A 13,802-nucleotide genomic window follows, 5' to 3' on the forward strand; every position below is an offset into this window, starting at 1 on the left:
CAGGAAGAAACTTAGTATTACCTGACAATCGCAAGGGTGTCAATACTTTTGGCCACAACTGTACATACAGAGAGCGATTTATATACAAAGGCTATGCGCAGATTTTTCTGATTTTAAGATTTGCTCTAAAGACCTCCGGGTGTATTTGTCATTACAGTCCTCCTTTTTGTCATGGAACCATGACCGTTGTCTTATTACCTTTTTGTCTTGCCTGCAACCTTGTAGAAATTATGGGTGGATGGGTGTTTGTCATTATTTTTTTTTTTTTTAGGTGGAGCCACCTGCATTTATGTACAAAGTCTTGTAAAATAGGAATTGTCTGGCTGCGTTTACAATTTTAATTCTTTCTAGCTTTTGGCAAAATTGAAAAATTTTCTACAATTTTATAAACTGGATCTCTTTTTAAGGAAGAAGTGAAACGTCTCCTTTTTACCTTTTTATAGTTTTGGTTATGAAGTTTAAATAAGAAAAAAACTAATTGAACCCCCCCCCCACCACATTATCCCCTTTTTGTACCAAATAGTTAGGCAAGAAAAATTTGCTCTACCATGGTAAATTGTCTATACTCCATAGTAGTCGTACCAGGGCAGTGCAAACTTCCTTGGCCTTCTATAACTATGTTCTGGGATAAATTTTCATAAAGCATATTCAAAACTTCCTAAATTGCATGGCTACGTTGCACCATGAAACAGGCTGAAAAAAAAGTCAAAGAACTTGAGCTCCAAAGATTCCCAATACAATAAAAACATACGAATGTTAAATCTTTGGGGAGATGTCCATGATGTACATCTGCATCTTGAATCTGAAGAGAAGACCCGGACTGTGAGCAGTTTGTCTGTAAGTTTGGTACAATGCTAGTGCCCATTTTCCTTACATTAGAGCAGTGTTCCCCAACTCTGGTCCTCGAGATCCACCAACAGGTAATGTTTTCAGGATTTCCTTAGCATTGCACAGGTGATTGAATGCTTGCCTGTCCAGGTGATGCAATTATCACCTTTGTAATACTAAGGAAATCCTGAAAACATGACCTGTTGGTGGCTCTCGAGGACCGGAGTTGGGGAACACTGCGTTAGAGCATGCTGTTAGTTATATGTAACTTTAAGCTCATGGGCGCCAAAACAAAATCTTCAACAGGGTCCCAAACTATCACTAATATTGAAAGAGAGTGTCAGCAGGGTCTAAATAAAGTACAGACAGGGCTACTGGCGCTTTTATACTGAAGAAACCTTGTTTGTAGACTTTCTTTACTCTTTTGATGTTTGCTTGTATTCATCTTTGTGCGTCATGGCGGGACTGTGGGGAAGAGTCTTCACCTTTGTTCCGTCCCCTTTGCTGTGTCTCTTCTTCTCACTCTTTAAAATGTTGTGCTGGCGCCATCGAAGCCTCGGACGGCACTTGCGCAGATTGAGCTTTTAGACTTCTTCAGGAAAATGGCGCATGCGTACATCGGCCAGTGCCACCGGCTCCATTTTACTTGCTAACACGCCTGGTTATGCTACAATACTCCAATCACCCATCACCATGTATCACTGGATAAGTAGGCAGCTTTTCCAATCAGAACTAATGACTATTCTTTGATAACACTCTGACCCCAAAATGATGGTCAAATTGGTTATCAGAATAACAAAACCGCTGGATACTTGATAGAACGTTGTAACACTTTTTCAAATCAAGACCTTTTTTTAAGAACTCAATATTTAAAGGGGTTGTCCAAGGCTGGGCTATGGCTGATCATCAGCCGCACCATGCATTGCTTAGTGTCTGCTGCTGAGTATTGCGCTATATTTCCCCATTCACTTGAATGCAGTTATCAGATGATGAATGGGGGTGCCCGGTGTTGGAACCCCATAAATCTCATTCTCATGACCTATCCTACCATTGGGTCATCATCAAGAGTTCAGTCCTGCACAATCCGTTTTTCCAGTGATTTACATTTTATTGGAGATATTTTATGTACGTGTAATTTTTAGCTTGCCTGGTTAAGCCTATGGTATCCGTACAAGTATGAAGGCTTATAATTAGCCCTTTGGCTGCCAGAAAACTTTCCCCCACCAATCTAGTTAATTTGTGCCACGTTAAAGAGTTAAACCGTCCTGATTTATATTTCTCTCAATAGCCCCAGCCCTATAATCTGCTTTCATTTCCAACCCTGAGCTGTGATTTATAGGGGAGCCTGCTGCTTCTGCTTAGAAATGAGCTGTTAAACATATGCTATGTTTGACATAAATTTGGAATTTATCACCGTTGTCAAAAACTGCCTGTTGGACAAAGGTGCTTATTAAGGCAATAAATGACCTTAAATAGGTTTCTGTCAGACTTCCTCAGCATTGTTCTGGCTGTGTGTGTGTGTCGTGGAGGGGAAAAAAAAATCTACTGTGAATTAAATCCTTACCTTGCGCTTTGAAGAAATCCATCCCTTGGAGAATAAAATAGGACAAAATTATTATTAATTTTTTTTTATTATTTTTTACATTTTTTTTTCAGTTTAATTTTTTCTTTTTGCTCGGTCTCTAAACCATAAATATTTGTACTAAGAATTATTTAAACGTTAATATTTACATCTGTATATCTATTTGCTTTGTTTATATGTACTCCCATAGAAAACCACAAAAAAGCCTTATAAAAATCGTGCAATTTGATGCCAAATGTCAAACCCGTCTCTGCTGCATCTGTATATCGGCGGCATTATAAAGCCACATCTGGAGCCGTAATATTGTGCAGCTCTTTGATACGGTTAACCCCTAATCATGTGACTGCTAGGATACAACAACAAAAAACTTGTTTTGTGTCCGGATTCTACACCTGTGAAATTTTCTATTCAAAATATCATTTTTTTTTTTTTTTTTGGCTGAAAGCTTCACAGAGAGCATCTCTGCCTGCCATGTTTCATCTCCTCCTGCTTACAGACTGAAGCCTGTAACTAGGTATTGATTGGTACGTTACCTCCCGACCTCGTGTCTGCAGCTGCCGTATCTGCCTCTGCATCTGTCATGTTCAAGTGCGCAATCCGACTAATCTTGGCAGCAAGGGAATGTGTCCTGAACCCCTCAACAAGGCATTGAGATATCCATCGGAGCCCGGCAGAACAGGTTCAGCGTGGCTTAGTCAAGTGGCAAAACACATGCAGCTTATTTCATGTCAAATTCATCAAAAAAGACCCAATTTTGCTTCAAATGAAATGGATTATTTAAAAAAAAATTAGGAGACCCTCTAACTTTTTTTTTTTTTTTTTTAAAGTTTTCTGATAGACTATCCATCATGCTAAAGGATTACTAGTTCACCTTTCATGAAACTTTTAAAACAAAAATTTCATGTCCCCTGAATTTTGAACATGCGTTGTTAGGGACTTTATCTATTAAAGAGTAACTACAAAGTCTCTTTCTTGAGGACCGATCATATTCGTGAATTGTCTATTGGTTTCATTGGAGATGTGATACTTTTTTTTTTTTTTTTTTTTTTTCTTGTGGTGGTGTCACAGTACTGCGACAGAGAGGAGCCAGAAGACTGCAGCGTCTGATTTCTCCTACTCCTGCACTGATTAGAAGCACTTTGCCTTTATATTAAACTGTGCAGGTTTCTTTTAGCAGTGCAGGGGTTAATTTGCTCAGTTGAGAGCTCATGGAAGTTTTCCTGCGTTAAGGCTCTCAGCTGTTCACTGTTGGCCACTCCAATCTCCTAAACCGGGCCCTGGCTAGCACTCCGTGCCCTGGCTAGCACTCATTGTCTGATGCGTGGCTGGAGGTTGTTGGTGGTTATTTTAGAAGGCGTTTGGTGGATTTATCTGTGACTGTTGCTAGGTTTTGGGGGTGTGGTTCCAATTCTTTAAGTTTGATTTAACCCCATCCTCCACTCTCTAGTTCGTTTTTCTGTTTGTGTGAGTATATTTGTATGATTGGTATTTTCCTTTATCCCTGTTGGCATTACCTTGTCAGTCTGGTGTACTATAGTGCACTACTACTTCCCTCTTCCCTGGGTGGGAGAATGGTACAGACTGAGGGCAGATCCAGGAAATAAGGCAAGGTACGTGGCCCTGGCTTCTTCACAATCAGAAGTAATCCAGGGAGCAGGGCGAGCGTTGGGGACAGGGAAGGAGCCCCTGGTCCCGGGACACCTGACAAGAGCCATGACCTGGTGCTGCAGTGAAATGTTACAGCTAGACTCCTGCACCGATTACTACTGATTTGTGTCCAATGATTAACCCATCATCCGGGGATGATTACAAAAATAAAAATGAATTATCCGAAACGGGCAACATTTGCTTTGGAGAACTGGCTGTATTTCCGTTCCTGCTCTTCTGTTCTGAGATATGATCTTTTTATGAATGAGCACAACCAAGTAATAAAGTAATCCAGTAATGAGCACCAGTATGTCAACACCTGTTATGGCTGCAAGTTTAACGTTTGGCAAGGTAAGCTGCTAAAACCAACATGTCAAGGACCAACATGTCCTTTCCCTACCCAATAAAGATTTCATATTTGGCAATTCCGCTGTAGTCTTTTACCATCACCTACGAGAAATCAAAGATTAATCTTAGACTCTTCACAATAGTTAAAGTCGCCACAGATACGGGGGTTTCTGTCAAATTATTCATTTACTGACCTTGTCTCGAAAATGTTTGCGCAGCTTGTAATAAAGGAGTTTGGACTTTACTTCTCTTATCTTTTCTGTCTTAATTGAGCAACTTTGCACAAAATCAGGTTAAACAAATAAAGCAATTGCAGATTTTAAGTTGTGTGTTTGGCGAAGTCCCACGGTACGCACCTTTAAAAGTGACCACACCGACCCTATTTATCGGAAGGCGTTTGATTCCCTATAATATGTCTTCTTCATCAAAGAACTGTAGAATATTTTGGGCTTGGATGCCAAAAGTTTAATTCCATTGTTTGCCCCACAATTATTGGCACCAAACGTCTGTTTACTTCCATAGAAGTAACGGCTGTCAACTGGACCTGTTCAGCCACACTGAAAAATGTTGTATGTTTTGGACAGGGTTATATTTTAGATGCAATCCTTTGAGTCAATGTGCATGGGGATAGTTTGATGGCTTTGATTTTTTTTTTTTTTTTTTTTATTGCATACCGCCATTATTAATGGACCACCAAGTTGTTTACTGCCTGAGGCACAACTCTCGTTTTGGTTCGGATTCAAAAGTGATAGACTGCAGCTATTCCCAGAGAGACGAGGGGAAGCCGCTTCCATGAGTTTCCCACAGTGGAAGAGTCAAAAATGGAGACCAGGATCGGCACTGTCTTCTGTTGCCACGATTGAGTGAGTCAAGGACTGTGTCTTTTTGATTGCTTCAATGACCATTTATTTAAAAATAAGATTAGTTTGCACAATGCGTTTTGACGGTTTACAGCCTTCATTAGGTAAATGCCTGGTAAAGGGATTAAGCAGCCGAAACACGTTGTGTAAACAAGCGTTTTAATAATCTTTTATTTTTATATAAAATGCCCAATGAAGCAGTCAAAAAAACACTGTCCTTGACTCGCTCAATCGTGGCAACAGAAGACCGTGCTGATCCTGGTCTCCATTTGTGATTGAGATAAATTGGGTAATTTAATGGGAATCTGTCACCCCAAAATTGGCCTATAAACTAAAGCCACCGGCATCAGGGGCTTATCTACAGCATTCTGTAATGCTGTAGATAAGCCCCCGATGTAACCTGCAGGATAAGAAAAATGTGTTAGATTATACTCACCCAGGGGCGGTCCCGGTCTGGTTGGGGTCCGATGGGTGTTGCAGGGTCGGGTCCGGCGCCTCCCATCTAAATGCGATGACATCTTCTTCTGGTCTTCCTGCTCCGGCGCAGGCGTACTTTGCTCTATTGAGGGCAGAGCAAAGTACGACAGTACTTTCCCAGCGCCTGCGCACTGCAGATGGGAGACGCCCATCGGACCCGGACCGGGACCGCCCAGGTGAGTATAATCTAACTCGTTTTTCTTATCTCTTAGGTTACATCCGGGGCTTATCTACAGCATTACAGAATGCTGTAGATAAGCCCCTGATGCCGGTGGCCGCAGTTTATAGGCCAGTTTTGGGGTGACAGATTCCCTTTAACATGTTACAGTTGAGAACCGACAACTGCATGTAACACTACACTTAATTTTTACCATGAATTGCGACCGTTTTGCCATGCGGTTATCGGCTGCGCGGTTTTCAGTAGTAAAGCATGTTAAATGAATAAATGTAATTGGTCGATCATTCCCATGATTAATATAATTTCTATGTAAATATAAATCCTATAAGGGTCCTTTCCCCTCCTGTACCAGTCTGACATTATTAGTTTGTTTACTGTAAGTGATATCTGTAATTTGTCTGTAACCCTTTGTCATGTACAGCACCATGGAATTAATGGCGCTATATAAATTAAAGAAATAATATAATGTATGTGTCAGAGTTGGGAGACCTGACAATTCACGTCGTGTCCAGATGTGCTTTATCGAGATTGTCAACTATTTTGCAAGTAACCCTGTTCTATTCTCTTTACTAAATGAGTTTTCACGATGGATTTAAAAGCTTTTAAATGACAACTTCGTCTCTGCTACATCTAAAGACGCTATAGTGGTTTTGATACTTATTGCAGGAACACTTTCCAAATTGCAGCGATTTCCTAAATCATTAGTGCTTTCTGATTCTTCCCCAGTGGGGCGTTCTAGATCCTAATCCATGATTATTATTCATGGCTCTGCTGCAATTCCAGATAGATCAGTCAAATCTGTCAGGGTAATCAGCGAGGTTTATCAGTTAATTGAGACAAGTGGATCCCGTTATCCTGTTATTTGTTTCCGCTTATTGCGCTGATAAACTTCTTTGTCCCTTTTTTGCGAAACCTGTTGTGTCTGCTCTATTTACCTGCTGTAAGAATAGATTTCAAGAATCTGCTCAAAACCCTGATAGAAGAACAAGCCATAATCTTTAATCTGCCATAGCTGGCCGTAGTCACACCAGAATGGTACAGGCAATGGTTAATGCTCTAATAAAAAAAAAATATAAAAAAAATATATATATATATATATATAAATATATAATATATTCGTGATGAAGAGCAGGGGAAGAAAAAAGTCCGCTGCATTTTATGAACAAAAGCTTCTTTTTTTTTTTTCTATTTTGGAATTCTACTCAATATTGTCCAGTAACTTCACAAAAAAGTTCTGCAGTTCCCAAAGATGAAGAGGAAAAAAAAAAAAAAAAAAAAAGTTTGGGTTTCCCAACTTTTTACATGTTCTAAGACTCCCGGGTCTTATAGGTGTTATGGTCTTTCAGCTACTTTCAAGGACCCTTGGAAAAATGTCTTCTTCATAATATTTTATTGTTTTTATGTTGTGCGAAAAGTAAAATTATCGGGTTTTATGGCCCAGACTGTTTGCCACTAGGATGGACGCGGATCTGCTGTAGATGTTTTTTAGTTTCCCATTTCTTCCCTTCTAAAACTTCGGAAGTTTCAGTGATGTCTGGCAGAGAGGCAGGAATTTCTACTGACCGCTGCCAACACTTTCTCTTGCAGCAGAGTACACAGTGTTTTGTCACACATTACCGCTGCTGCCAGCAATTTGACCTGTTGTTTTCAGAGCCTTTTACACTTTTCAAGGTACTTGTAATGGTAACATAAAATTAAGTTATTTACAGTTTGTTTTCCATTCAAGGTCATGTGGAAAATACAAAATTATATGGTTATTAAAGTATTGGCTTTATAAAATAAAACAAAAATGTTTTGAGCTAAACCAACAAGGGTGGCTCGTCTGTCTTCAGTCTTGCAGTGAAAGAGTTCTTCCTGCCTAGAGCATCCTCTCGCATACTTTGCATTTTTTTTCCCCTTTTTACTTGTTATTATATAGTTAATTGTTAATCTAGTCAAAATAAACAATGAGAAAATATTAACTATATCTTTAGTTTATGAATTACGGTATTTGCACATTTTCGACATGGGAACATGTTAACTTCTTCTGCAGGGAAAGTGCTCATTAGAAAATTGCTTATTCTTTGTTACATGTGTGTTTTTTGTTTTTTTTGTTTTTTTTGTTTTTTTAGTGCATCACAATGATGCACCTCTATAATCAGTGGATAACCCAGAATCCACCTAATGCAATAGACTATGCTCCCTGACCTTGCTCCCTCTTCCTTTACAATGACTTTTGCACACGCTTAGTAGATGCTTCAATACAACTGACCAATGTTGCTATGTACTTGTGTTGTTTCCTGAAACAAAAGTAGATTAAGGTCTAAGGCTATGTGCACACGATGCGGATTTTGCTGCGGATCAGTTTCCCATGAGTTTACAGTACAATGTAAACCTATGGGAAACCGAAAACGCTGTGCCCATACTGCGGGAAAAAAAGCGCGGAATCGCAACGGTTTACATTCCGCAGCATGTCGATTCTTTCTTCGGAATCCGCAGCGGTTTTACACCTGCTCCATAATAGAAAACCGCAGATGTAAAACCGCAGTGGAATCCGCAGGAAAAATGCAGTGTTTTTGCCTTGCGAATTTATCAAATCCGCTGCGGAAAAATCCGCAGTGGATCATTCTGTGTGTGCACATACCCTTATAAATAAATACTCGGTGACAAGTATGAAAACTGTTTTTTTTTTTTTTTTTTTTTTGATGGACTTCCCTTCCAGATCAAGGAAACATTACCTGCCATCTACTGTGTACATGTTGTTTTATATTAAGGGAAGAGTCAAATGGCGGTTTAACTTGGACGAGGGTCGTAACTCAAAGCTCGGACTGGCCATGTCCAAGCTATACCACCGTCTGACTCTTTCTTAGTTAAATTGCAAAATAATTAATATTCCCTGTTTTAACGTTTATTTCCTGTCTTTATTATTTTCAAGGAAGCTGCACAGTGGTATGAAGACGTACGGCTGTGAACTCTGTGGGAAGAGGTTTCTGGACAGTTTGCGACTTCGGATGCATTTGCTGGCTCATTCAGGTGAGACCCACATCCTACTTTATTAGCGATTAGGTCGAACACTACAAGATGACTACATGGATAGAATTCAGTATATGGACTTCTCAAGAATCATCAATGGGGACTCGCTTAAGACCCTCTTTCAAGGCCTGTTTACACTGTGCAACACGTAGCGTTAAATGGCCAGCAACATTCTTGGTGGCCCATCTTGACCAACTCCGTGAACTGAGAGCGCATAGACCACCATTGATTTCGGAAGTGCACATCCTTGTTTTATACGGGATGATCCTCTGCCGAAAACCATTCTTTTCTGCAGCAGAAAAGATCATATCGCCTATTGAATGAGCATTTTATTGGTTTGCCGGATGACCGGTAGCCCAATTTGTCAAGGATAGAGAGTTCCAGTGGAAATGGATCTTTTAACCTGATGATGCAAGCTGTATGGCTATCAGTAATATGATCATTCTGTCGCTATACTGATGCATAGGGATAATTTTTAGACTTCCATAATCGATTGAATCTCCAGAGAAACAAGCATTTTACTCGTTTGACGGCTCAATGCTGCTATATTCTACAAGAGTCCTGCTTTGAGCAGGGGGGTTGGACCAGATGACCGAGGAGGTCCCTTCCAACTTTACCATTCTATGATTCTATGAGTCCATGAATAGGATAAAACTTTTGTAAGCCAATTTTTGGCTCGTGTAATCCAACAGGCCACCATGCATTCTCAGTTCACGGGAGTAAGCCAGTGCTAGACTCCTCGGGCATCTGATCACAAACTTAAAATAGCATATTTGTGGAAGTCCAAGGTTCATGGATGTTGCGTGAATGTGCTTTACCATGTGTATGACTGGATTACCTTTAGGGTTAATCATTGAACTTTCAAAAGGCCAGACAAGTCTCCTGCCCCTTCCCCCACTTCATTCCTTAAATGTTTACATACAAATGCGTATATGATATCTCACTTTTATATATTGAGACATCTTCGGGTCTTATGGTTTCCTTTAAATGTTGGGTTCACATCTGTCAGCCGGTCAGCGCTGGCCTGTCCTACACAGGAAGCTATGCCTCAAAAGATTTGGTAAATTACACTGTGTCCGAGCTGAAAATTTGTATGTAAGCTGCCAATTTTCACAACTAATTGTTGAGATCTTCGATAATGATTCACTGTTACGTGCGGTGTCCGTTCTCTCCCCTTTGATTCCTGTTGTTCATATTTTATTTTGTAAGCATCGTAAATTCGGGATTTCTTATTAATTTTTTATCTTTATTTTTTTGTGTACACACAATTAATGTAAATAATCTCCATAAGGCCACGTTCAGCATTTTACATCAGTGCTGTTTAAGCCAAAATCAGGAGTGGAATAATTCGAGTACAAGTATAATAGAAACACGTGCACCACTTCTGTAATTTTCACCTACTCCTGGTTTTGGCTTACAAATAAGGACCAAATCTTGAACGTGTGAACGTAGCCTTATAGACGTAGAGTTGAAGAACTCTAGAGGGGAGCAAAAGCGCCCACAATAGGGTACTGTTTAAAAAGAACACCACTGAAGAGGCGAGTGCGTGAAGGAACAGCATAAATATCCATTGTTGCTGCCTCATGACTGGAGGAGAGATCTTCCAGACATTTATTTACCAGAATGGAGAGAAACGCCTTAGGCGGGCTGCGATGCAGGAAATAAGAAACCTTGGACCTTTAGATAAGGTTTTTATTAGTACCAACGCGTTTCGGCGCCTTTCTCAAAGTCAAAAAAGCAAACTAATTTGTGGTCTTTCGACCTCAAGAAAGGTGCCAAAGTACCTTATCTGAAGCTCCAAGGCTCCTTCTTTCCTGCAGCGCAGCCCACCTGTCTTGATTCTGTCTATTCTGGTAACTTAGTCACACATTTGGTACATACCCTAACCTTCCTCTTCGATTTATCCAAACTACACAATTAAGCACGGAAAAAGGGTATGAAGCATATATGTGAAACTGAAAAACTTTACTCTGACTTAGATTTACAAAGTGCGATGAGTGTGACTAAACTGCCCTTTTGATCGGTAGATGGATTTCAAGTCTTTTAAAGAAGCACTAAACACCGAAAATGCACAAAAAAATTCAAAATGTAATTTTTTTTTCCCAGGAAAATAATAGAGGGAATTCTGGGATAAAGAAATCTTCTGTCTCTCAAGCGATCAGTCATACCCTCCACCTCACTGTCTTGTGTCTGGCTGTAAGAGATTTGTCTGCAGCAGGAGCCTCCCCCCTGTATAGAACTCTAAACTCCGCCTCCTTTACTAAGGAGGTGAGGCTTTAATCAGCCACCAGTCTAAGATGGCAGAAGGTTTAACCTCTTGGTTCTCTATCTACATGCCTGACTGCCTCAGAATCATGCAGAAAATGCTGAAGAGTAACAGACTGAGGACAACTATTTTTTGTCAAACTTGCTTATTTCTGGGTTTAGTTTTTCTTTAAATATTATGGCTTCAGATTCCTATAGGAATAAATTAATAATACTATAGTTATGATTAGAATAGAATATGGATGAAAAGATGAAGCCGGTTAAAGGGTTTCTTCCATCCGACCTCCATAGCTATCTGCTCATTGGATCCTCTGAGTTGTCCATATACGTTTAAAACTTCCATCCACCTAAGTTGCTGTATATTATAGAGTTATAATCCATTCTTATTAATTGCGGCATGTACAACATTACACGGTGAATCGTTTTCTCAACCATATTCGAAGGCAGGTACATAACTTCCAAAAAGAAGAACGTTCTAGGATTGGATTCTATTGATTTTTGTCTAGACTACAGGTCATTAACCGAGCCTGATGATGGATATCCAATCCTCTATTAGAATAGTAAATTCAATGGTTGATTCCTGCAACAAATGGAGAGAAACTTCTCTCTAGGAGTTTCCAAACTAGGGCAAGGCTCCTGAATCGGGTGTAATTAAAGGGGTGGTCTACATAAACAAAATGATATGTGTAAAGGAATAAAGCTGGGCAACTTACAGTTGCTCATATAGCATATATTAGTATTGTGCTCCTCCCCACATTACGCTATGATCTGTAGGGGCTTTTATGACCTCCCGTTCTACATGCATAAATCTTAATATTGAGTAAGCCCCGTTAAACAGATTTAACTTCTGGTAAGAGTTTTTACAAGGTTTTCAAGGTGTCTGTGTTAATTTTTGCCTCTTCGTTCAGAAGTCCATTTGTGAGGTCAGACCCTGATGTAGGGGAAGAGGATAGACTCTCAATTTCCATTCTACTTCATCCCAAACGTTCTAGATGGAGCTAAGGTCCCATGTGCGCTGGTCACATTCAACCACCAAACTCCCCCAGCCGCATGTATGCATTGGGCACAGTCGAGGTGAACAGAAAAGCCCCTACCCAAAACTTCTCCCACAAAGTTGGAAGCTACAAATGTCCACAATGTCTTGTGCTGAAGCATTAAGATTCCCCTTCACTGGAACTGAGAGGCCGAGCCCGCCCCCTGATTACAGCCCATAACATTATCCTCCATCATCTGAACAGTGGACAAATTGTCAGGGGATGTTCTCCTGGAATCACCAAACCCAGACTCCTCCATTAGAGAAGTGGGATCAGTCTCCTCCAGAGTCCAGTGGTCGCTGCTTTACACCACTCCATCCGATGCTCTTCATTGTGCTTGGTGATGTAAGGCTTTATGTATCAATATCTAGATGGCACTTCCTCTGTCAGCTGTATTTTAAAAGGGCTGACTGACTTTACTTTTCATAGTTTCATAGTTTTTTAAGGTTGAAGGTAGACCTACATCCATAAAAATCAACCTATCGCTTAACATGTTGATCCAGAAATGGAGAAAAAAAAACTATGGACAATAGCCCAACCCATTAACCTAAATGGTGACTAGCTTGGCTACTGAACTGAACGGTCAGGCCACTTCACATACCGTTCTGATAAGCTGCTTACACGGGAATCCATCTGGAGTCTCAAGACTGAGTACTGCCGAATCCAGGATCGGAGGACGTATCTAAAGATTGGTGCTCCTGAGATATTCCAGGCATATCAGTGGGTTCTACATTTTAATAGTCTACGCATATTTTAATATAATTTTGTTTAATCTCACACCCTCCTGTAGCATAATAAGAATATTGCAGATGTGACCAACTCCCAATATAAATATCTGTGAAGGTTTCGCATATTCTCCCCCCCACCCCTTCAAAAATATTGTGTATTTATCTTCAGGTTATTTTTTCTGTCTGTGTCACTGTCTCTTGGTATGTATCGTTCTGTCTCTTTCTTAGTCTTTCACGCTCCCGCTTGCACTCTGTCTCTCACACATTTTTTTTTTTTGCATGTGTGTTTTGTTTTTACGTTGTTGGTTTAGGTTTGTTATTGTGCAGCTGGCAGCACGCCTGCCCTGGGATTCTGCCAGCGCTTTGGTACAGTATGTACAGTGCTGTGTGCCAAGTGTATCATCATGCAAGATGACAAATACATGCTTTTTCTATTTTCCTCCCTGCTCTAATGTGACCAGGGGTGGAGCAGAGAGTGCATAACCAGGGCAGCGATTTAAAGTGTCCGTGTGACTGTCCCGATACTGAAGACACAAGCCGGCCGAGACATGCTACCTGTATTCATGCAGGACAATACAAGGAGCTCCAAGTCATAGAAAACACTATAGTTACATTTTTCTTTCTTTTTTTTTTTTTTTTTTTTTTTATTTTTTAATTACTTAGTTTTGTTTTTGTTTTTTTGTTTTTTTTTAATGTGTATATTTCTACCTGCCCTAGAGTCTAATCAGAACATCTAAACATAATGACAACGAAGATGACAATTGCAAATTGACCCAAAAACCTTGGAGTCTCAGGGACCCCAGAAAATAGGATTTTGGTAATCTCTGCAAAACAATGTTACCA

At 40.1% G+C, this 13,802-nt stretch overlaps 1 protein-coding gene across 1 annotated transcript in view; it reads left to right on the plus strand.

Annotated features, from left to right (window-relative positions):
* Nucleotides 1–13,802, plus strand: part of ZBTB16 (zinc finger and BTB domain containing 16) — a 131,550-nt gene that overhangs the window by 68,682 nt on the left and 49,066 nt on the right. The window contains exon 3 of the mRNA XM_069740704.1: nt 8,835–8,932. Within this exon, the coding sequence (XP_069596805.1) occupies nt 8,835–8,932 (98 nt within the window). The remainder of the gene's footprint in view (nt 1–8,834; nt 8,933–13,802) is intronic.

Source organism: Ranitomeya imitator, chromosome 10, assembly GCF_032444005.1.
Source record: "Ranitomeya imitator isolate aRanImi1 chromosome 10, aRanImi1.pri, whole genome shotgun sequence".
Lineage (NCBI taxonomy): Eukaryota > Metazoa > Chordata > Amphibia > Anura > Dendrobatidae > Ranitomeya > Ranitomeya imitator.